The 25,368-nt window shown below is 32.9% G+C and overlaps 2 protein-coding genes across 4 annotated transcripts; one reads left to right on the top strand and one right to left on the bottom strand.

The window, feature by feature from the left end:
* Positions 1-400: 400 nt before the first annotated feature.
* On the top strand, positions 401-11,836 carry LOC102595843 (peptidyl-prolyl cis-trans isomerase CYP95). Of its 3 annotated transcripts, XM_006364207.2 has the most exons (14): positions 401-530; positions 1,923-2,042; positions 2,149-2,203; positions 3,131-3,219; positions 3,557-3,581; positions 5,216-5,254; positions 7,291-7,408; positions 7,522-7,649; positions 7,789-8,101; positions 8,284-8,390; positions 9,700-9,907; positions 9,998-10,897; positions 10,977-11,042; positions 11,121-11,836. In XM_006364207.2, exons 2-14 carry the CDS (start codon positions 1,968-1,970, stop codon positions 11,419-11,421), a joined length of 2,424 nt encoding a protein of 807 aa, XP_006364269.1. In that variant the 5' UTR covers positions 401-530; positions 1,923-1,967; the 3' UTR covers positions 11,422-11,836. The 3 variants fall into 3 exon arrangements, with proteins under 3 accessions (XP_006364269.1, XP_006364270.1, XP_015159352.1); XM_006364208.2 differs by lacking the exons at positions 401-530; positions 1,923-2,042; positions 2,149-2,203; positions 3,131-3,219; positions 3,557-3,581 and adding an exon at positions 5,482-5,563 and having other exon boundaries at positions 5,222-5,254; XM_015303866.1 differs by lacking the exons at positions 401-530; positions 1,923-2,042; positions 2,149-2,203; ... (1 more) ...; positions 3,557-3,581; positions 5,216-5,254 and adding exons at positions 5,482-5,563; positions 5,699-5,742.
* A 1,973-nt stretch (positions 11,837-13,809) lies between these two features.
* Positions 13,810-17,431, bottom strand: LOC102595513 (protein ASPARTIC PROTEASE IN GUARD CELL 1-like). Its single transcript, XM_006364206.2, has 2 exons — positions 17,188-17,431; positions 13,810-15,222 (listed from the first exon to the last, which is right to left on the bottom strand). The coding sequence occupies exons 1-2, from the start codon at positions 17,354-17,356 to the stop codon at positions 13,934-13,936; spliced, it is 1,458 nt and encodes a 485-aa protein (XP_006364268.1). The 5' UTR covers positions 17,357-17,431; the 3' UTR covers positions 13,810-13,933.
* Between the last annotated feature and the right edge of the window lie 7,937 nt (positions 17,432-25,368).

The raw sequence follows: 25,368 nt of genomic DNA, 5'->3' as shown, positions 1-25,368 counted from the left end.
TTTACTTTGCTCCTGTTGAGTGGCTCACTGATACCATTGCTTATGTTACAGATCCTGGTATGTAATTTTACAGTCATTAATTTATGATTATGTTATTAAGGATAAATGATAAAGATGTAATAATTTTCATTTTTCTTTACATTATTAATGTCTGTTACTACGTAATCTTATATGTAAGATAATATAGTGTTTTAGTTTTAATGACCGATAGATTTTAAGCACTATTTTATAAATTCCATGATACTATTAAATTTCTGCGCGAAGTGCGAATAATTTTACTAGTGTACGAATAACTTATTTCTCATCGAGCTATACTTTAGTGGTATATTGACAATTATGCCCCTTAATAGAATTCTAGAAATTGTCGCATCTTCCAAATTTTATTTTTTTTCCCGATAGTGATTTATAAATCTTCAGAGTACAGAATTTGGAGAAGATAGAAAACCCTAAAATCCTCATTAGCTATATCGCCGCTCTCGTCCTTACATTTCACTCAAAGCTCCTTCATCGTTTTGATGCCTAGTTTTCAGGTATCCATCTCTCTCTTCTTCTGCTCAATTTTGAGATTTTTATCGCTTTTTCTCACCATTTTTACCTACTTTTTTCTCTGATTAGTGAAGTTGGGTAACGTTTGTAGTATAATTAACTATGAATTTTGTACTGTATATAATTTTTTTCGAAGTGCTGTATGTAGTTGATTGTTTGTTAGCTAATTGGCTGCTGTTAGCTGAATTGGGTACAACAGTAGGGTTTTGGCAAATGGCGAGGTTATTGGGTTCTTTTGTTTGCATAAAGTTGTTAAGAAGCTGGTGTTCCCATGCTTGAAGTTTATGATATAAACAGATTGTGGTTTCTGTTTGCAGGTCGTTCAGATATTAGAAAAAAAAAATAACTAGCTAAAATGATTGAAATTTTCTTGCTCAATTTTTTTCAAGTTTTTGGGTTTTTCTTTTTGAAAGGGTTGAGTGAGTGTCTTATCTACTTCCACTCACAAATCTTTAGAAGAAAAGTAAAAACTTCAACAATCCAAGCACATTTCATCATCTACAAACATTGTCTTGCTCCTTAAGATGTGTGTCTTTACTAGATGTGTAAATGTGCCTGAGTCTGTGTCATGTACGATAGGTAAGATGGTTTCTAGTCTTTTGAAGTGGATCCATTTTCTGTGCTCTTCTCTCTTGGGCTTTGCACTCTTTTCTTAGCGTCTTTGGGTGAATTTAGTGTTTCCAATAATGTAAATAATATTTGGGACCTAGTGGCTCGATATTCCTCTGTTCTCTTTTGCAATTGGTGCTGCGTACTAATTTTTCCCTTGAGTCAAGTATGTGTTGTTAGATGGATGTGAATTTAGCTGAGTATAACCTTTAGGGTGTGCAGTTTTGCAGTATGTACTTAATGGTGCGGTTAGTCAAGATATGTTATGTTAACACACTTTACTTTATTCTTGTTGGTGTCTATACCCTTTTAAAGGATTGTTAGCAATGAAGATACATATGAGGTTACTCTTTTGATGGTTGGGGCTCTATGTTATTCTATATCTTTGTAAATCTTGTGTTGGCCTTGGTTTTTTTTTTTTTTTTTTTTGGCTTGGCACTTTTTGACCAACCTTTTTTTGATGATTGTGTGTTGTGAGTAACTTCAAGCATATCTTTTGGTAGAGGATGTGTGCTTCATTGAATTTAGCCATATGTTACTGAATATTTTATCAGCCAGCCTTCTTCTTTGTTCTTTTTGGTTTTTGTTTGCATCAAGTAAATGGATTTTTTTTGAATATGATATTCTGTAGTCAATTCCAAAGTGCACCAGTTATACAATCTCCTCCTTCAACATGCTTTCCCTTGTATCTTTCCTTTCATAGTTAAAGTAGAATATGTAACCTTCTTTATAGTTCATGCTCTTACTCCCCTCTTTCTTATTTGAAGATATACCTGCCAGCCTGAGTTTTTGAAGCAACAAGTTCCATAAAGATGAGTAAGAAGAAACCACAGGTGTTCCTTGATGTTTCTATTGATGGTGACCCAGTTGAAAGATTGGCTTTTGAGGTATCAAGCTATCCACCAGCTAGCTTTGTTATCCCTAAATATACGTATTTGAACTCACATAACGAGATACTTACAGTTGGCTACCCTTGAGTTATCTTATTTGCAGCTTTTCACCGATGTTGCTCCAAAAACTGCAGAGAACTTTCGTGCACTGTGTACAGGTGACAAATATAAGAGTGCTGCTCATGTATCATACATTAGTCTAAGCCTTTCAGATTGGTTTTCTAGTTACATTCCTTCTGTGACCTTTTATCCTGCCCGTATTCTGCTGAGTTCTTCTCTTTAACATACTTCTGACCTGCATTCAGACCTTATTGTGGTTCCATAACATGAAATTGGGGTTCAGTGCTGCAAAATTGTTCTCCCAAATGTGGAAATTATAAGTGATAGACAGATTGAATGGGGACTCACTTTGAGTAATTCCTAGTTCTCTCTTTTTGAAAGATCCAAAGTTGTATTTCTTTTTTGGTGCCAAATTGTTACATACCATCACATAACATAGTGAGAATCTGTCAACTTTCCTGCTGTCTTTGAATTTTCTCTTAATTGTGCTACAATAATTTCTTATATGATGCTTGCCCATGTAAAAGTAACTACCCATGAGAAGAAGGATAAGTACAATACTTTATCAAAAAGACAAAAAGAGTATAAATAATTAACTTGCTGCAAAATATTTTGTAAGCTAACTAGCAACTCCATGTAAAAAGAAAATGTACTCTGACCAGCAAACAGTCTATGGATAAAGAATTACTCGCAGTGCAGATGACAGGTTGATAAAATCGCCTAGATGTTCACTTTCTTCATGGAAGTTTGTCTGCTCAGTCTTAATTTATCTCCTTAGATTTCTTTTAATAGAGAAGTGGTTCAGGTTACCTTAACAAGTTCCTTTTCTGGGGTATTGGCTGGTTGCTGTTGGCTGTCGGTTCAAGGTGCCATGGTCATTAGTTCCTTATGTTATAGGGTGACATGAATCGTCATCTAGTGGGAATTGATCTTTGTCTTCTTCCTTTCCTTGGATGCTTTATCCATCTCCATGTTAAGTGCTGTGGTATCCTCAACTGACATAGGAAGAAATTGTTATTCTTCAGGGGAGAAAGGAGTCAGCTCTAAGACGGGAAGACCATTGCATTATAAAGGAACCTTTTTCCATCATATTATCAAGGGATCTGTGGCTCAGGTATGTTTGTAGGTTATTGGTATGCTTGTTCTATTGACATGTAGTTTGAATGTGCTCCATTGCGCTGTTACCTTAAAAGAAGTGCTCCATTGCACAGCTCTTAGCTTTGTGGTTGAGCATGGCTAAGAAGTGGTGTTTCCTTTTAGTCAGATATCCTTGTTTATGCTGTAGGATGCAGGGCTGATGGTCACAACTGCATTTCTTGTGATGTAGTTTTAAGGTTGTGTTAACTGAGTCATTCGTCCTCTGTATTATCGAGCTTCAGCATATTATAAGGCTCATTGTTCATGTACTTTTGTGATAGTTAACTAATTGGTTTTTCCCCTCTCTATTTCAGGCTGGTGACTTGCTGAGACAAGATGGTATGCCTTCGATCAACATACTACATTAAGCTTTGTGTATACTCAACTGATGGTCTGCTAAAATACAGTGTTTGATGGACTAATCTTAGTTGATTCTATACTATTAATTTTAGGTTTAATTTTGACCATTTTGTTTTTGCCCTATTAAGGTAACTGTTGGTGAAATGAGATTAGCAAAATTGAGGTACCTGCATGCAGACAAAGACGAGCGTATGTTTTAGCTAAGTCTTTCTGGGAATAGATAGATGATATAGCACACAGAATTTGTATAGGTTGAATGAGATGTAGGAGTGCTACTAGAGTATTTTACAGAAGGGAGCAGCTTCCGAACAAGTTTGATAGAATGGTTGTGTACCTACAATTTATGTTAGTGAGTGTTGGGTCTCCAAAGCTCTAATTTATCCGAAAGATGAATTGTAATGAAATGTAGGTGTTAAAATGTATGTGCGGGGATATGACTAGATACAATTAGAAACTGTCAGATCTTATACAGGGCCACTGAAGACTTAGCTGAACAGAAAATAATAAAAGCAAGGATCTATATAGAGTATACCGACTAGTTGGTATTAAGACTTGAGTATTGTTACTTTACGTCTAGTGTGTCCAGAGACTCATATGTCCATGTGAATTTAAGTACTAGGTTTTGAGAATCTGTAATTCTAATTTGCCTTGACAACCAAATTATTAGCATTGAAATGAAAAAACTTAATGGAGCAGAGTGAATCAGAAATTCTTGTAATAAACCCCAATTAATTTGGAGTTGAATCATAGTTGAATGACTGATTGATGTGATATTGTTGCCTTGTTCCATATACAATACAGTCATCTGTTTTGGATTTGCAGCTTATTAAGTTGGAGCGAATGACATGCTTCTTCATTTCCCCTCTTTGCCCCACTCTCTACACTCTATTGTTCTTCACATAATTTCCAGTATGTCCTATCCTTGGATGTAGGGCTTTCCTCAGGCATTTGAACCCTGCCCCCCTTAAATGAGTCTATATGTTACGAAGGAATCATGTTTCACAGTTGGTACTAAAATTTGTTGTTGATGATAGTATATATGTGTGTTATCTTTTTTATCTATGTCCTAGGAAAAGTACGACATTAACCAGTTAAATGAATTATATGAGCTTCTTCCCGTGATATGACCTGAGACACTGAAATATGAGTAGAATGGCGGATTGTAGTCTGGTTTTGTCAATGCCATTGTTGTAGACTGATTGAAAGGGATGTTATGCATGGTTGCACCTTTCTTTGAATGGCCTCTCATTTGAGGACATTATTGGCTGTGGTTTGTCTCTGGCATTCTCTGTTACATTTGTGAGGATACGCATTTGGCAATGTGAAGGAAACTTGGATGAATTAATATGTGAATATGTCTAGTCTAGAGCCTCAAGAAAATAATAGCAACGAATGGAAAAACAAATTGCTGGTATAAGCGGTGCTTGAGTTGCTTTATATATTAAATTTGCTAATTGTAAATCATGTTACCTTTTGTTGAGTTGAAAATAATCTCATGTGCATATTTTACAATGTAAGTGTTTCTTGACTCAGTCAAATTTGCAAAGCTGAATGGGAACACTGCAACAGGTTCTGGTTAAAATTCCTGAGTTGATGTGCCTACTTCTTTTCAGGGAACTATGGGGAAAGCATCTATGGGGGAAAGTTTCCAGGTGAGACCTCTTTTATTATTCCCACCATAATTTTGGAATTTGCCTCATATCTTGTGACTGCTTTATGTTCGTCTCATGTACTGAATGACTGCCCTACTTTTTTTTGAGAGGACTAGAATATAATGGATAGTAAATCAAAACGCAAACAACAGTGTGTGTATTCCTTTTAGCAAAAAAATCATTTATCTTGAAAGAAAATGGGTTTTCCTTTTGTATTGCCTGTGAAGGTTGGGGCTGACTTTGATCTAATTCTACGCTGCTTGGGAGCTTCAATTCATTGGTATTGGACATTGTTCCTCTCAGATAATGGTAGGGGACATGAAGGCTATGTTGCCTGTGCTTTTGTCGATATTGTTTTTGGTTTTCTACTTTATAGTAGTTTGAGTTTCTTTTCTAGTGATTTAAGCCTTGTTTTGATTGTTCTGTATGGTTCATTTTGTTCAGAACAATCCCAGGGAAATCTATTATAACTTTACTGCAGAACCGAGGTAATTGGTTATCAGATCAGAACAGTAGCTGTATGGTAGAATTTTGTGATTAGTCATGATTACCTAGGAAAACTGTCACGAGGGGAAAATTGCGGATTGGCAAAGTTTAGCAGTTTCTATTGTAGAAAAAATTGCCTGTTTGTAATTTTATGGGTAATAATACTTGCGTTATCTGTATATGATGAACATCTTATGTTCGCTGTATATTGACACCTGACTATTCTCTAGGTGTAGGTGATCTTACAAAAATATCTTTTGGAAGGATTCAGTAATGGATCTTTCTTATCAATTTCTACATACACAACCTGGCAAACAACTATAGTTTAGGTTATATGCTAATTTTGGAATAATGGCTAGTGAGAGGGCATACTTTACAAATTAAAATTATTTTGTTGGTTTTAGTTTTGTAAATCATGGTATAGTGCACTTGCTCAGGTGCAATTAGTTTGCCAATTGCATAAATGAAATGTGTCTAGCATCACCTTTTTGGAGGTGCAATATTTGCAGGGCCTATAGATTTATCTCTTTGATGTGATAGCTTGAACTAATAAATCAACAGAGAAGGGTCACAAATGCCCACGGCTTATCGCAAAAGGTCTAAATACCCTTCATCCACCTATTTTGCTAAAAATACCCCTTTGGTTACATTTTGGGCTCACTTATTTCCTTTGACTATTGATCAACACTGAGTTTTGAAAAAATTTATTTAAATTCCACATGGCAGTTTATTATCGGTCCAATTTTGAACTCTTTAACAATTTTTTAATAAAAAAACGACCTCTAGAGGTCAGTTTGCATTATCCCCTTTTTGGTGCTAAAAAACCTGACCTCTAGAGGTCGATCTTGTTAATAATAATAATAAATACTTCTTAAGAATTCGGAAGTCTTTGTGCATTTTTCCAGTTTTTGTCGCTGAAAAAGTCTACATCTTGAGGTCGATCTTGTTTAAAATAATTTTAAAATTTTCCAGTTTTTGTCGCTGAAAAAGTCTACATCTTGAGGTCGATCTTGTTTAAAATAATTTTAAAATTTTCCAGTTTTTGTCGCTGAAAAAGTCTACATCTTGAGGTCGATCTTGTTTAAAATAATTTTAAAATTTTCCAGTTTTTGTCGCTGAAAAAGTCTACATCTTGAGGTCGATCTTGTTTAAAATAATTTTAAAATTTTCCAGTTTTTGTCGCTGAAAAAGTCTACATCTTGAGGTCGATCTTGTTTAAAATAATTTTAAAAAAGTTTTTTCACAAAAATAAATTCGAAGAGTATAAATGAAAAAAACAAAATCCAAGTGCTTGGGTCGGGTAAATCGGAAAACTGGGTGAGTGGATTTATTTTAATGAACTTTCTTAAAATTCAGCTTTGACCATTAGTCAAAGGGCACAAGTGAGCCAAAAATATAACTAGAGAGGTATTCTTAGCAAAATAGGTTGATGAAAGGGTGCATTGACCTTTTGTGATAGTCCATGCATTTTTGGCCCTTCTCTGTTAAATCAATTGTTTGAAAGAAAAAAGACAGGCTCTGTAACAAGTGAAATTAATTGAATATTTCAGATGAGTCGCCGAAGATAAAACATGATTCCCAAGGTCTACTATCTATGGCTATTGCTGATCGTGATGCACGCGGTTCTATATTTTCCATCACCTTTCAGGCTGACCATCATCTTGACAGGTTTGTTATAATTTCTCAAGATAGTTTAGTGCCTCTTGTAGATGCTGATTGTAATTTCCTACTCTGCTGGAAGCTTGCTTTTACAGATTGCTGCATAATATTTTTCTTGACAGGAAATGTGTAGTCTTTGGGAAACTTATTGATGGCCTTGAAGTTCTTAAGAAGATTGAGAGTGTGGGAAATGAAGAGGGAAAACCTGATGTGACTGTAAAGATAATCAATTGTGGCGAGTTACCTGATGGTGAGACTTCTGAAGTTCCATTGCTCTTGGAAGCTTGCTTTGGAATACTCCTTTACTGTTGTTTCTCCATGTAGTTTTTGTTAATTGAAAAGTCTGCAAGTTATGAGGCTTTATTTGATTTTACTTCTCCTTGGTGCAGATAAGAGAAAGCTAAATAAATTGAAAAATGGGAAGCACAAAAAATCCTCCAAAGAGAGAAGGAAAAAGAGGAGGAGATATTATACATCAGAATCAGAGAGCTCTACAGATAGTGATACCGAGTCTTCTGAGTCTGAAAGTGATTCTGACTCAGATGTATCTTCTGATTCTGAAATTAGCTCATCAAGTGATGATAGACGGAGGAAGAAGAAGAGATCTAAAAGAGATAGGCATAGACGTTCCAAAAGAAAGGAGAAGCGACGTGAGAAAAAGCGCAAAAGGCGTGACAAGAAATCTAAGCGCAAATCAAAAAGGTTGTTCTTCAGTATTCTATCTTTTGTTCCATATGTTGTTAAGTTGCGCAGTTTTAGATGCCATATGTTCAATAATGGGGGTAACAATTGGAATATTTTCTTTCATCTCTGACTATAATAATTTCATTCCATGTGGGAATTTAAGAGACTGAAGTTCTTTTCATTCCAATATTCTTTACCAGGGCATCAGACAGTCCTTCAGAAAGTGAGAATGGACGTGATGGTTTAGAGGAAGATGGTGTAAGACGGTCTTCCGAAGGAAAGCACAAAAGTATGGAAAAGAAAACAGGTATTTCAAAGAATCTTGTATTTGCTGGTCTCTAGCCCTCAGTTACATAAACATGCTCCTTTGATCGTTTCTGGTTTCAGGAGTTGATTCCAAGTCTGTATATATGCATCAGATTTTTCTCTTTTTTGGATGCATTAAAACTCTATTAATTTGGGAGTTGTAAAAGTTGGCATGCTTTTGTATCTCTTGCATTTTCAAATGATGGTTTCGTCCAGTATAATTGCAGCAATAGGCCATGCTTAGTGGTGAGAATGTTGTTAATTACTGTAGAACTTTTTGTGTAGGTATACAATAAGACCAATATTTTTCCGACTTGATTCTTAAGGTTTATCTGTAGGATTAAAAAATGCTCACAAGCAAGCAGGCCTAAGGTTACATCAAATAATAAGCCTAACCGCATGATTCCCCCAGAATTACTGTATTTTCATAAGTTTTATTTGAATCTTTTCCAAGTCAACGTTCTTTGTTAGGCATGTGCAGCTGGATTCTTTGAGTTTCTTTCACATCAGGCAAGGTTCTCAGCTTATCATTACTGAACAATTCTAAGAGCCTGTTTGGATTGGCTTAAAAGTTGGTCAAACCCACTTTTAAGTCATTTTTAGTTTTTGGAAGTGTTTGGCAAGGTTAAAAATAACTTAAAATAAGTTTAAAATGACTTAAAAAAGTTAAAAACTAAAAGTAAGTCTCCCCTACTTTTTATTTTTAGACTTGAAAGTCATTTAAGTTCGACTTCTTATTTTTTGACTTATAAGCTACTTTTTTTAAGTCAATCGAAACGGACTCTAATTCTGGAGGGGGAGCAGACTGCAGTTGATCTTTTGAGTGATTGACACTGTTGTTCAAGCTTCTTTATACACCAATAATCCCGCAACTCACCAGCAAATTCTATTTCACCACTTTGTGATTTTTCATGAAAAGTAGATAAATTCTTGAGCTATCCATTTATTTCTCTTTCTGGTTCTAGGTGTACTGTCTTATTCTTCACTTGTTGCTGTCAAGTATTGATCCTTTTTTCTCTAAATTTTACTAAGATTTTTGAAGTTCTATAATATTGTTTCTGGTTTCATAAAGTTCTTTCTATGATGGTACTACATCTGATTCTTCATCTCCCCATCTAAAAGGTTTTCTTGTACACACTTTCTAGTTGATGGGATTATGTTTTGAAAATCTGTAATTCACTGAAGTTTTTGCATTTACAGTATAGATATGACATTTAATCTAAACTGGTCATATTGCAACCTTCTTGACTCTTTGAAAATCTCTATGATGTAACTTGCTCGTGGTTAAATGGTTTACGGACATTTTGCAGAAGGAAATCATTCTCCTTCGCTTGAGGAGGGAGAAGCAGTTTCTCTTCATCACAAGAAAGAGGCAACTGACATTTTTGAAGGAGAGGAGGTAGAATTTCCCAAGGAGAATGGAGAGCGTCAAAGCAATAATACCAAAATGGAAATTAGATCTGATAAACCTGTTGATAGGCAGCCTGATGTGGTGGATGATCACCCTGGCAAATCTAGGTTTACTCTTCATTTCTCATTGCTACTCGGTTATTCTTTTTGCTTATGGTTTCTTTCAGAATCAGAATTTTATTAGAAGTCATTGAGCAGGAGCAGAAGCATAAGTCCCAAAAGGACAATGAGTAGGAGTATGAGCATTAGTCCTCGGAGGAGTTTAAGCAGAAGTCGAAGTGTTAGCCCAAAGCGCAGTGTGAGCAGAAGCCCAAGTGTGAGATCCAGACGTAGTGTAAGCAGAAGTCCAAGTCGCAGTGGAAGTCCGCATCGCGTTTCACAGAGGAGGAGCAGCAGCATTGTTAAGAGTCACAGTGGTAGTCCCGCAAGAAGCATTAGTACAAGCCCAGTGGGAGGCAAGAGGGGAGGAAGTGTCAGCGTGAGTCCTCCAGCAAGAGCTCATTCACACCGAAGAAGCAGCAGAAGTCCCTCAGCATCTCCTAAAAGGCAACTTACCCCAAGTCCACCCAGAACCTCATCAAGGAAATCAGTGAAATCAAAAAGCCGAACACCAGTTAGATCTGATAGAAGGAGTCCAAGTGGAAGCCCTGTTAGGCCTTCTCGAAGGAGCCCAAGCAGAAGTCCTGTTAGGTCTTCGCGGAGGAGTGCAAGCAGAAGTTCGGGTAGGGTTCCTTCAAGGCTTAGGCCTTCTGGAAGGAGCCCTAGCAGAAGCCCTGTCAAGTCTTCTCGACGGAGTGTAAGCCGAAGTTCAGGTAGGGTTCCTTCTAGGCGAAGCCCAAGCCGAAGTCCAGGTAGGGCTCCTAGCAGGAACAATCAACGCAGCTATTCAAGAAGTCCTGGTAGTGCAGGTCGTAGGGCAAGATCTCCAGTGTATGATCGTGCGAGGAGCTCTTCAAGAAGTGCTTCAGTGGATGGATCTCCCAAGCGCATTAGGAGGGGAAGGGGCTTTAGTGAGCGTTACTCCTATGTTCGTAGATACAGGAGTCGGTCTCCTGATCGGTCCCCTGCTAGGCCATACCGTTATGGTGAGCGTGACAGGTGAACATCACAAACCTTTCTAATTTGTACAGGAAATAAAAATAGAAATCTTCTTTCATTAATTTTCTTCTTTTGCAAGATATTCGAGATACAGGAGATCACCTAGGCGTTATAGGAGTCCACCTAGAGGAAGAACACCACCCAGGTCTGGTATCTCTGCTACATGCTACTTTTGTTAGATTTATCTTTGGCAGGGAGCTAATCTGTCACTGCCAAAATGCAGATACAGAGGCAGAAGAAGTCGAAGCCGCAGCGTCTCACGTAGTCCAGTGCGTTACCGTGCTCGCCGTTATAGTCGAAGCCCCGTACAAAGTCGCTCTCCTGTGGACCGATATCGCAGGTCACCATCAGCTGAACGCCGTAAATCACCTTCTCGGAGCAGAAGCCGATCAGAGTCTAAATCATCTCGGGGCTCACAATCACCAAAGCAAGTCAGCAGAGGCAAGTCAGTATCATCCTCGGCGAGTCCCCCTGGGAAGGCAGGTCTTGTTTCCTATGGAGATGGATCTCCTGAATCGGGATAGGGAGTACATGTAGTTGCTGAGTAGAGTGCACTGGACATACGTATTTGAGTTTTCACCATTCTGCGACCATGGCTTGGCCAAATGGATAGTCTTTTCCTATGTAGTGGAGTGTGGACAACGTTTTGGATACTTTATACTTGTGTGCTTGGTGTGTGCGTGTGATTTATGATGCCTTTGAATAATTTGTCATGCTCGGCTATTAGAATTGGCATAGTGAGTAATGTTCAGACTGTTTGCTTACGAAATATTGGATGAGCATCATCACGCAATGTTATCTTGGATTTCTTCCATGGAGGAATTTGGGTTCTTCATGTCAGTGAAGGCCTATTTTGGACTAGTCATTTGTTGGTTTTGGTCGACCTTGTTAACTTCCATGGCTTGAATTTGCAGCGGCAGAGCTCTTATTTGTGCCCATAGATATTCTGCATCCTTGTCTCTTTTCTTCTAGGTATATTTTGAAATAGTTCCTGTGTTTCCTGTTTAATCTTTGGGAATGATCATCTTCAAAATTCAATTGAGAGGCCATTTCAGGTTGCTGGCTACGACTTGCATTTGGCAGCAGGGAAAAATTAGTTATGATGCCACTGCCTTGCCATTCTGGTATGATAATCTGAATTGTTAAGCTGATGGCAAAGCTACTTTTGCTTTCTACTTTGGGTAGGGGTAAGTTAGTTTTGGGTTTCCTGTTGGGATGGTGGGAAGGAAGAGAGGCACAAAATAATAGAGATGTAATATCGTTTCCCCTAAGGTGCTTGCTGGGTAGGGATGTTCCCGGTTTGGGTAAAATGTATCCGTATGAAAAATCAAATCAAATCATTTTTTATTTTTATTTTGTTTAGTTTTACATTTTTAAAAATTGATGGTATTTGGTTTGACTTTTGTTTTGTTCTAAATAATAGAAGGAATGATTAAATGAATAATTTTGAATGTCTTGTAGTTATTACTAAGATTTATTTGTGAAAGTAAGAAACTTCAAAACAAAAAGGCAAGCAAAAGGTCAAATTTGGTTCAAGCAGCAAAAATAAAACGCTCATGTTTTATAACTCAGGCAATTGCTCTGAATATGGAAAGAATCAAACTAATTTTTAGTTCCCATGATTTAATTGACATCCAATGCACTCTGTATTTATCTACTACATCTACTTTACCGTCCTACTTGGAGATGACGTGGTTCGATTAAAGTTCTAATATATTTCATGATTTCTGGAGATTCTTGTATTAGATGTCCGTCATGATATTATTTTATGCGGTAATCATAGGATTTGTTATATTCTTTTTGAATGAATTTTGTTGAATGATCGTTTCTTTTATTGAACAGTTTATCATTAATTATCGAATCATGTATTTTATATATCTTTGCCTTTTTTTTGTTTTTTCTTTGTACATGCTTTTTTAGAGTGGTATCTGATAGGAAGGCCTCTCGACTAACACAAATTATTTGGCTTTTCAAAAGAATATGACAACATCTGGGTACTAGTTTCAATGCCAGGATTTTCAAATTCCATATATGATGGATATATGCAAGCCAGTTATATATCCTAACAATACATACAGAAACTATCAGAAAATAAAATGAAATCTATCAATAGAAAAGATTGAGAAAACAATAAGAAGATACCTCACAAATATAAATGGATTAACTGTATGCAACATTTTCAGTGACAACAAGTACGCCTCAATCTGGACAATCTCAGTGAGACTCGAAAAAAATCAATCAATACAAACATGATAATTTTTCGCTTAGGAGAAAAAGTTAAACAGATTTGTCAGTACAAATTCATAACCTGAGTTTTAGATTTAAACATAAAAGAAGCAATTGCATCTGGCTCTGAAATCATCATTATTCATTCATGTACAGGCCGTTAACAAACAAAGAGCAATAAATATCAATTAATCATGTTTCAAGGGCCATGTTTTGGCACATACCTGGCTGTCACTCAATGCTCTCATATGTAGCAAACAGTTCCTTTTGTAACATGTACTTGCTCACCACTATCTGCAGGAGGTTGCTCCCATCGATGAAACGTGGACAAGAGCTTGTCAATCTAACCAAGCATGAATGATGAGACCACACATTAGGGCCAGTGCAAAGCATAATTCAAAACTCGATGGATAATGAGACCATCCATCTAAACATAGGCTTAGGCTTTATGTTTGGGGCACGGTCAAACCAATGACGTTGCTACTCTTTACATTTTTTTTAATAACCACATCCACGCTACTCCATCCTCAAGAGGTACATTACTTGTTTATATTTTAGAATTCAATTGCTAATAATCGAATCTAACAAGTTAAGCTAAAACACATATTCTTCATTCGATAACTTGTGACTTTTTTGTACAAATATAGGGGTAATGAATATAGAGAAAAACAAGTACCATGCAACCATTCAACAAAGATCACGCTTTCATAAAACTATAAAATCGATATACATTTTTCAGTACTTATTACAATATAGTATTCTTTTTCAGCTGCAGTATTTTGGATCAATAAGTAAATTTCACCATTTTTTTCAAGTACATCCACCATAACCAAACCCTAATTTCTCACCAGCAACATCATACACAATCTCCATTGTCTGCTGTTGTGTGTTCCCGAAAATCCCAATACTATCATCATCTCCATTTGAAGCGAAAGCCAAGCAAACCTGAGATGCACCGTTTACGAAGAAAATACCATTTGGAACCAAGTCCATCTTCGTATTGCCATTGAAGTTGAAGCTGATTTTTGGAATGCTAACGGTAGTGTAATTGCTTAAATCATAGCAAGTATCAAGCAAAGATAGATCTGGTGCTCTGGGATACTTGCTCATGAACTCCCGGAAAGTTGCTCGCATATTAGCATACGCCGTAGAAGGTAATCGGGTAATCACAGTACCGGAATCAATGATTGTTCCGGCGTTCTTAAACACCATTGGACTTATCGCTAACGCTTTTCCACCAACAGAAATACCCAATACATCAATGAAGTAAAACGATGTTCCTTGTGATGAAGCGAATGGTGTGAACTGGAGGTTCGATTTAGCTCCATTTTTGCCGAAGGTTAAATGGCCATTAGATCCTCTTCTGGTAGGAAGGCAGTAAGAGAAGTATTTCCCGAATTTCGCAGATGTTTGTGATACAATAGAAAGAGGATCCCTGCCTAAACCGATTAATCCGGCGGTTTTCCCGAATAATCCTTTGTTATCTTGCCCACAACCGAACATAAATCCATCAAACACATCTGTTGCTGATAAAGTTAGCTTATCCTTCGCGAAAAACCCAATTGAGAACGATGAATCACCATACTGGATACCGTAAACGCAGGTAGATGAAGAACAAAGAGGAGTATTTCCGGTAGCTGATTTAAGCCCAGAACAAGCTGTGGAACTGCAGGAAATGTTGGAATAAGTCGAAGAAGACGATGGGTTGAAAATTGGTTGTTGTTGAGGAAAGCATGTTTTGAAACAGGGTTCGCATTGAGTCCATGTAAGGTCACTGCCGGTGTCGAAGATGAGTGTGAGATCCTTCTTCGGAGTTCCGATTCCGATGGTGACGATGTAGTTTCCGGTGCTAAGAGCGGTGCCGGGTTGCGCCGGGAGAGTGGTTTTTGAGTCTTTTGCTCTGTACTTTTTGGAGGTTTTTTCTGTCTTTCTGAATAGGTTGAAGTTTTGGGCTGCGATTCGGGTTTGGATTGAATCCACTCGGGCTTGATCATGGGCCAAGATTTCTGTTAAAGTTTGGCCTTTTTCACCCTTTTTGTTGAGTTGAGAACATGGCCCATGTTTGTTGATGACCTCCAATGATGTCCCTCCTCTTTTACCTAAAAATGATAATATAAAAAAATTGAATCAAAATTAGTATTAATGTAATAATACTTTTTTTAAATATTATCTTGATATGTTCTTATAATCCTAAAAAAATTATTATGTTACTTTTCAAACATCATCACATAAATTGAAACGATTAGAGTATCTTTTGTGCGTCTTTGCATCATGCGTGGAGCTAATAGCTTACATACAGGTTTGGCTGGACTCACTGATTTTGTTTAAATAATATATTTGTATTGATAAATTCTTTAAATATGTATGTATGTTAAGTTAGAGCCCACTTATAAAATTCAAAATTTATAAAGTTGAAATCTTAGCGTCACCGGCTGGGAGGGAAAGTTCAAATATTATTTCCAATATAATAAGTTGGAATTTTTGTGCATATGAAAACAAGTTTACACCGCAAATATAAGCAAGTGATTGGTTGAATATAATTCTTTAAAATCTAAGAGAGATAGTCATAGTTGTTAAATTGCATTTTATATATAATATATCAACAAGACCAGCATGAAGTCTTTCTCTTTCAAATAAAAGTCGGGAACATATGGAATAATTTTCCCTAATTTTGTTTTTCAGTATTTGAAGTAATCATTTTGTTTTATTTATAAAGACGACAATAACAACAGCGTACCTAGTGAAATTTCATAAATGAAATTTAAAAAAGATAAAGTGTATCTATCATACCCCTACTACTTCGTAGAGATAAAGAGATTATTTCCGGATAAATAAAGACAAGACTATTGTTTTCAACTCTCATCATTTGAATCCTATTTTTCTTAGTTGAAAAGTTAGGCAGAAATTAAATACTTTGATTGATTGCAACTAAAATCATTAATATATACTGATTGCATTTTGACTTCTTGTTAGGTTGTATTTTGAATAAGTCTTCACCAAATTTTGGATAAATCTTTTGTTTATTTTAATCTTCACTATTAGTTAGTTATCTCTATTCTCTTTTTTTTTAAAAAAAAAAAACAAAAAACTTGTCCCCCATAGTTGTTTTACTTTTCAGAAACTTGCATGACAAGGTGGAGCTCCAAATAATTGAGAAAGTGAGACAACAAATAAAATAAAATAACAAATAGTGAATATGAAAACATCAATAATTGCAAAGTTATAACATGATTAATCAAGATCCTTTTAATATAAGTAGGATTATAATTTAAAACTTATCAATCATTTTGTAACTATTTGAATACTATTCATGTGAATTTATATATAGGTAAGTTTGTGGAGTAATTAATTCTTTTTGAATTTTTAGAATGTCTCCATCAATAATCTATATTGGTAAAACTTTGGTCCCCAGCATAAATATAACTTCTTATGGTAAATTAATTTCAATTCGAATATATTAGTAGATGGATTATTGCTTTATTATCAACCCCACAACTTTTTGAAAAGAAAATATCATCCATTCGTTGACCACAACCCCACAGCCATCCAACCTCATTTTCACCCCCCTAAAACAATAGACAATTAAAAAGGAAAATTACAAAAATAAAGTAGGTTGATATGAGGTAATATTAAATTAATTTTATTTTATAACATAATGTTTGACTAACCGTAAAAATTAAGAATAAAAAAAAGCTTTTTAACACATAATTAAGAATACTTTTAAATTTAATTTTGTGAGCTTAATCGTATCATAATTGTAATTTCATGATTATGAAAACATGTCGTATCTTTTTTACTAAAATACTAAATAAAAAAGAAAGTCACGGAAAATGATACGAAAGGACGACAAAATTTGCCCTCCCTTTCTTCCTTTATCTAAGCATAGGCCATCACACCACACCACACCAAAGAAAAAAAAATCAAAGTAGATGAATATTTATAATGAAAATGGTGATATAGCAATGTATAACATTAATATACAAACATATTAATTAGTATGCCAAAATTAAAACTAAATATATATTGTTTTGAGGATAATATAAAAGGGAGATTTAATTAATTACCTTTGCTAGAAGGCTTGCAAGAAGAAGAAGGAAGAATAGAGGTGAGTTGGATAGTGTGGAAGTTGGATTCAATTGTTTTTCTTCCTTCCAAAGCATTGCTTTTCTCCAAAGAGAATGAAAGCAAAATGAGAAGAAAAGAAGAAGAGAGCAAAACACTTCTAGTGGCCATTGGTAAACAATAATAGTATTTGGATATTTGACAAAAAGCCCTTTCATCCTATGCTTATTATATAGAGAAGTTTTTTTGGACCTTCCACTTAGACAACTCTATTTTCTTTTCTTTACTTTTCTCTATTATAAAATAATATTCTAGGGGTGGGGTGTAGGGGGTTTCGTAGGTGGTGGGGTGGTAGCCGCCGCAAGGGGCAAAGGGAGAGTATTAGTTTCGATTTCAAAATCACAATCTTCAACATAGTATCATAACATGTAGAATTTCTAGGGTTGGGGTGTAGGGAGGGAGGGGAGGGGGTTCGGTGGTGGGGGTGGTAGCCGCCGCAGGTACAAAGGGTTAAAGATTGTGATTGTCTCATGCAAAAACTTAAGTTGTTTGAAAGAATATACTTTTATTATTAATTTAATTATATTTTCAATACAAATTTATTAAATATGTATGACTGATTCAATGGAAAATTCATAACCCATAAACTCTAGATTGTGATTGAGCCTTTTTGATGGCTTTGTTTCTATTATTAAGGAAATAGTTATTAGATTGAGAAATTGGTAATAAATTTAGGTAATTTTGCATCTAATAAGATGTCAAGGACCTTAAATGGTATGAACATGAAAGGCAACGCTACCCTTCCTTCGACTATTAAAATTATGGAGAGTTGTATGAAATAACAAATTATTAATTTAAATTAAATGATATAGTCATAGTTTATTTTATTTGTAATTCGCAACAATCATCTCATTTTTTTGCCATCTGGTTACATATAATTTGCTATGGAGCACAATTATGCAAACTATAGCTATAACATACAAATATGATTTTTATGTTTGCTATATGTGAAAGTTGCTCTTTTTTTAGTCCATCTCAAAACAAAATATCATTTTATTATAATTAGAAACAATTCTACTTTAAAATTTCTCTTTTACCCTTAATGAAATAATTTACCACCACACAAATATCTAAAGATTATTTTAAACCACAAGTTTTAAAAATCTTCCTTTTTTTTAAAACATCATGCCAAGTTAAACGGTGCCACATAAAATTGGAAAGGAGGGAGTATCTAATTTCAGATAATTATCTCATGGATTAATTTATTTAAACATATGTATATATTATCTTAGCTAGTTGCCTAGTTTCCTTGCGCGTATATATATATATATATTCAAAGTAAATAAAATAATTCAAGAGTGAGGGACAAAATAGTAGTACTGAAGTTCCCTTACTAGACACAACCAAGTGTATGATTTTGTATCCATTGGAAGGGCATTTAATTTCTAAAATCTTTTCTTAACGTGTGATTAAAAAAAAGAAAAATTATCTAAATACAAAACTTATTTTATCATATTCTTTATAATTTTCTAGCATTTGACAAAAGAAAATATACAAAAATCTCTATTCTATGATACATCACTTTACGTGATATATCAATCGGATACATCACTTTACATGACACTTCGGTCGAATACATCACTTTACGCGATGTATTGAGACATACACGATGTATCGAAATGTTGAGTGATGTATCTGAAACCAAGACGAGATGTATCGGGATTTGAGAGATGTATTAGAAATCGAGACGCGATGTATCAGGACGTTTTGGGATATTGTATCCAGATTCCACCAAATTTAAGAGATTTTTGTAATTTGAAAAAAATGGGATATGATGTAACTATCTCTTAACACTGTGAGATTTATATAAAATCCCTAAATGAAATTGAACATTTTTCGATTTGTGCTTAACATCCTTCCGGAAGGCCGTGCCAATTTTATTGAAACCATAATACATAAACACGACTTGAATTTCAGATGACATATATGTACTTCAATTTTGGTTGTGCACAAATAGATACTTAAATTTGTAAAAAATCAAACAAGTATATAGACACACTCGTCCTATATAGAAATTCATGTGAAATACACTCGAATTGATTTGTATTATATATGTCATGTAGGATGTTCGTGGTTACTTGTTTAACTTTAAACAAATTTAAGTGTCTACATATACACACCCAAAATTGAAATGCATATATAAATATCAGTTGAGGTCATGACACGTAGATGTATTAAACCTCCGCAAGGACTTTAACTTGCGATACAATTTGATTTTTTTTTTAAAAAAGAAACTCTTAGCTATCGATTAAGAAAGAATGAACTTTCATTGTCGATCCTGTCAATAAAAATTACTTGCTAATGACCCCATAAATGTTTTTAAGAATTCCTTTAATTGATATGAGAATTTAATGAAAAGGAGTTTTAAAGGATCCATCAATTATATAATTAATTAACAGTTGGCAAATTCAATATGAGTACTAGACAAAATGTGAAAGCTTTTCCAAAGAGTCACCATTCACCATGCCATATATCCACCAACCAATAATATATGGCTTTAATTTGTTTCATGTTTTGCTCTTTCTTACTCATTTTTTCTTCTTCTTTTCTTTATGTCATTCAGTGTCCAGTATTCATATTAAAGTTCGACAAATTCAAATTTACGTTACATAAAATCTATTTAAAGAAGATATTTTCTATCAAGGATTTTTTTATACTATTAGGAAGGTGTTATTAGAAGGTTAGTACTTAGGAGCCAAAATTGATATTATATTTATCTATTTTATATCACATTTTCTAGTTCTTTTTTCAAATTACAAAGACTTCAAGGAAAAATAAAATAAAAAGCATTTAAAAACTAAGAAGAAGTTAAAATTGTTGCAATGAAATTAAAATATCGAAGTTTGTACTAAGGTTTGTATATAAATATATCATTTTGATGACGCTTGCTCTTTGGAAGTAAACTCCATGAGTGAATTATCAGATATTGTTTTTGATATCCAAAAATGTCAAATCCATTAAGCTGTTTCCACTGAAATTTAATATCACACAGACTTCTTTAAAAATTTAAGGTTATAAATATTGTATTTTATTCTTTTTATAGTGGTACTTTTAAATAATTATAAAATATAGAAAAATTATGTAATTTTATACCCTCTTCCTTCCAAAAAAATATCTAGTTTGACTTGGAACGGAGTTTAAGAAAATAAAAAAGACTTATCAATCTTGTGGTCCTAAATTAAAATTATGTCAAATGTACCAAAATGCACTTTAATCTTGTGGTCTTAAACATGTCATGTGAAAAGTTGAAATTAAAATGTTGTCAAAAAGGGAAAGGGGTTTTAAACAAACTAAAAAGGAAAGGAAATCATTCTTTTTTAAACAGAGAGAGTAATATATATCGTCACTCCCTCCTTAACCTCATCCATTTGTTGTCACCGAAGTTCGTTGACGTTTTAATTGACCACTGGAAAATTGATGTTGCTTTATCAGAGATTATAATACATACAATATTATACACTTATATATAGCTCAATTGGTTAGCTACATAAATTTTCACCTTACTAATGAGGGTTGGATTATCCGTAATCCCCTCCCCGTTCCCTTCAACTACATACACACATCTACATCCAACTTTTGCTTTAAAAACACATGCGTACACATACAGTTGGTCATACATATGATCAATTAACTTTTGCTTTCAGTGTATTTTGTTACGTTAGAAAAAAATCGATATGTTTTACAAAAACAAATGCTAAATGCGTTACTTCACCCGTCTCATATTAGTTGATTACTTTCCTTTTTACATGCATATTAAGCATAAATACAAAGATAATGTTACTAATTCACCCTTTAAAAAACTTCTTGGAAATTTTACAAACAAATGTGAACACTTTAAAAAAGAATTAATAGCAAGGGTAATATAGAAAAAATTAATTAATACTTTCTTAATTTAGTAAGGTGATCAACTAATATGAAACAATTATTTTTAGTAAAAATATAGGACAAATGAGTATTTATGAAAATTATTTTGCCCTACATTAGTTTAATTGGCCCACCGAGTTTACTTCTAAATATTTCCTATGTTTGAATGAGAATATATTGAAAGATGTCGTATAATTCTTTTTAGTTTTTTGATGTGTACATTGGTTGAGTATCACTTTATATATACGTAGACTTAATTGTCCCACTAAATTTACTTATAATATTTCTCATGATTGAATTGGAATGTAAGGACAGGTGGAAAAGATGAAATATAAATTAAAAAAGAGATCGTAAGAAAATAAGAAAGATGAATGCGTAACTTAGTTATTCTATCAGTTTCAATTTGTGTGATACAAATAGAATATGTAAAGTCAACCAAATTTCTTATATTTTTTTAAAAATATTTCAAATTGTTAATTAATTAAAAAAATAAAAAATAAAAAATACAAATAATATATGAATTATTGGACCCTCGCATTGTTTAGAAATATAAATAATACGAAAAAATTAAGTCCAAAAAATTAATATTGACAATTTCATTATAGTTTGAGAGATTCTTAAACCTTATTCCCAGTAACCATCAACTATTTGGAATCATTCTTAAAGAATTTAAATTCTAACACTTTAGACTTTATATATTTTACTATTTTAGTATGTGAAGATATTGGAAACAAGTATTAATTATTGAAAGACTTAAATTTTTCCATTGTATATAACATTAATAATAGTATTAATGAGTATCATCTTAACTATAAACTTTGTTTCTTTAATTTGTCGTCCTTTTAGATGGTGAAAAGACGTATTATTGGTTAAAAAGTTGCCCTATAAAGTCCACGACTACAAAATAACCCTAATTTTTATTAATTTTTACATTTTTTTGCCAACATAACTAGATAATTATGGTAATCAGTGTATACATAATATACTTATTATATATTTATCATATACTGAATAAACACCGACGATACACTACAAGTGGTTGTAGTTAAATTAGGTGAAAGAAACTCACATTTAAAAGTCCTTCAATTGAATGGTTTTGTGTCATATTAAACTGTTGAATTCTTTTCACATTTAGTTAAAAGTAGATTAATTATGAAAAAGAAAGTAATAAAAATAATATATGTAGTGTGATTGAATAAGTAAATATGAAAAAAGTGAAGTGTATAAATATCACATCTCTATTTCCTAGAGATAAAGATATTGTCTCTGAAAGACTCTCGACTTAAGTAACGTACGTCAAAATCGCTAAAAAGAGAAATACAAAAGTAAAAAGGACATAACAAATAACAGAAAACACATCACATTCAGAAGAAGAAGGAAAAAAAAGGAGCAATAACAATACGTCATCACCAAACCATAAAATTAGGAATGAACGTTCAATTCTTTCGAATTTTTATTCTATACTTTGATTTACCGATTTGTAAATAGTATATACTGAATTCATATATAAGTTGGAGAACGTTGAAAAGAAAAGGAGGTAAACTAAAGTAAAAAAAACGATAACTAGATAAAGGAAAATAGAATTGAAGAGAAGATAGACAAAATAAATAGAGGTGAAAGTTATTAACCAATAGACATAAAAATATTGAATATTAACGTTAAAAAGAGTCTATATTTCTTTACCAAATTGTTATATTTAAATATTATATAAAAATAGAATTAAAAATTAAATTGAAATATCAAAATAAAATTTAAGGTCAATTTTCACGCGTTGGTTTAGTAGGGACCAAGACATAAACAAATGGAAGCTGTCGACATACAACGTCAATTCAAACTATAAAGTATAAACTATGTAGTAATTTATCACGGAATTTTTTTATTTTTGTTTTGTTGTTATGTACCCAACTATACATATGTAATTTAAAATTATAAATTTTGTATCTTCATTTTATTCAAAAAAATATGATTTGAGATTTAAAAATTTTAAATGTAGAATTTAATTAATAAATTTATATTTTATAGAAAGAAAAAGACCCGAAATTTTACATTTTGTAAAAGTAAAAGAGGCATGCTTGATGTAAATATGTTACTTGTAACATGTGAACGACTTATATTAATTAAAGAATAATTTGTTACTATTATTGTGGATTAGTGAATTTATTAAATTATGTATATTTGAAAATTTAAAATATTTATTTATAAAATGAATAAAGAATTGAGATATGTAACTTAATAATATGGCGTTTTAGCATATTGTGATATCTTATTTACGAAATACGATTTGCTCATTTAGAAAAATTGTATAAAAATTGATAAATTTTGATAGGTCTCACAACCTATAGCAATTTTGTATTTATGATAAATAATACAACCTAAAAGTATTTTCAAACAAAATTTCAATTTTAAATAAATCTGATATAAATTATTTTAAATCATGATTTTATATAGCATGTTTAAACGGACTCTGAATGAATATAATTAGGGGAGAGAAAATAAAACCAACGAAACTTTGTCTAATATGAAATGAAGAAAACTTGAACATTAACTCTTTTCCTTTTGTTTATTTCCCTTGTCTTCTTAGAAAATATATTTTTTTAATTGGAAAAATGACAATATATATAGGTCCTACTAAACACATGCAATTTATCCTAATTGCTAAATATAATATTAGATATTTATAATGGTTGGCCTATAGTGGAATACTGGAAGTTGTGTAGTGATAAAAAGTTGTTTGTTGCCAACTAATGTTTGAACGTAATTCTGCACTAACGATTTGTTGATATTATAAAATCCATCATTTTCTTAATTATCATGCTTATTGAACTAATTTATTTAATTTGCCAATAGTGAGTAGTGACCAATAATTGTGTTGATCAAATTTCTGTCTGGTTAGTGGTTAAGATGCAAATTTAGAGTTGTCAAAAAGTAAAAAATTAATGAAATTGACTAACCCAAAAAAAAGAAAGATCAAAAAGTGTAGAACTATGGTTTGGTGGAACTTTTAACTAGATTAATTTATGGTCTACTACAAAAATTCTTCTAGTTACATGATCAATTTATACAGAAATTTTGCATGTTATAACGAATGAAATCGGTAAAATAAATAGATGTTTTTTTGTAAAGTTATTTTCTTATATTCAAATTATCAGTGGTCATAAGAGATTAAAATATTTTTCACGGGAAATTTTTATGTTAAAATACAGGAAATCATAATATTGAGTATACACGAGATGTTTTATTGTATTGTTCTTTTTCATTAAAATTATAATTGATTACTATTTTGTATCCAAGGCCGGCTCGAGGATCTCAAGTCACTAAAGGAAGGCAAACTCCAAAATTTTGGGGGGATCAATTATTTTTTTATCCTATGTTTGATAGTAGTATTGAATTTTTTTTATTAACTCAATATATGTTGAATTGTTGAGGCATACAAGGCTGATAAAAAAGGAAAACACTTCTTAACATAAAATTTTTATATGAAGCTTAAACTCAAGACCTCTCGTTTTGAAAGAAAAATTAAAATTTAACTTATAAAAAGTTTGAAAATTAATTTTTATTTTAAAAATATCAAGCTTAAGCCAGTAATGTCATTGAGACGTTGTTTGTTTAATAGGTTGACCGATTCAATCAAGTGTATGATGACCAGAATGAGAAAGGGATGTAGAACAAAATATTGGAAAAAGGACCGTACACTTAATTTCAAATTGAAGATAGTCGGACGCGGAGCTTGGGGTAAGGTACGAGTTCAATTGAATTTAATAATTTTAGCTCAAATATAATATTTTTAATTAAAAAATGATTGAATATATATAAATTGTTAAATTTAGAATTCAATAACTTGGAATGAGATGAGGGTAGTTGGATGAGGAACTGAAATGCGAAAAATATTTTAATCAATTAAATATAAGAAGATCTATATGTTTTTAGCAATATTTTTTTCTATATAAAACATGCCCAGAAAGTAGGGTGAAGCTAGTATATTGTAGATTACGAGTTTAACATAATTCAATAATTTTGGTGAAAATTTTATAGTTACTTTAAGAAATCTATATAACATGCACTCCCTCTGTTCCATATTGACTGATCACTTTTCTAAAATTATTTGTTCCAAATTACTTGATCATTTATAAATTAAGATAAAATTAATTAAAATTTCTCATTTTACCTATAATTAATATCATCATCATGCTTAATGTTTCCATAATTTCTCTTTGAAAACTTAAACAAAATTAAAGTTTCTATTGTTTATCTTTTCAAAG

The sequence above is a fragment of the Solanum tuberosum genome, unplaced genomic scaffold, assembly GCF_000226075.1.
Source record: "Solanum tuberosum cultivar DM 1-3 516 R44 unplaced genomic scaffold, SolTub_3.0 scf00487, whole genome shotgun sequence".
Lineage (NCBI taxonomy): Eukaryota > Viridiplantae > Streptophyta > Magnoliopsida > Solanales > Solanaceae > Solanum > Solanum tuberosum.
The sequence above is the reverse complement of the archived record's forward strand: the minus strand, read 5'-3'. Positions and strand labels throughout refer to the sequence as shown.

Coding starts and splice junctions, on each gene's coding strand:
- LOC102595843 (XM_006364207.2), top strand. CDS start 1,968: ATGAGTAAGAAGAAACCACAGGTGTTCCTTGATGTTTCTATTGATGGT. Junction 2,043..2,148: donor TTGAAAGATTGGCTTTTGAG/GTATCAAGCTAT, acceptor TCTTATTTGCAG/CTTTTCACCGATGTTGCTCC. Junction 5,255..7,290: donor CTATGGGGGAAAGTTTCCAG/GTGAGACCTCTT, acceptor TGAATATTTCAG/ATGAGTCGCCGAAGATAAAA.
- LOC102595513 (XM_006364206.2), bottom strand. CDS start 17,356: ATGGCCACTAGAAGTGTTTTGCTCTCTTCTTCTTTTCTTCTCATTTTG. Junction 15,223..17,187: donor TTGCAAGCCTTCTAGCAAAG/GTAATTAATTAA, acceptor TATCATTTTTAG/GTAAAAGAGGAGGGACATCA.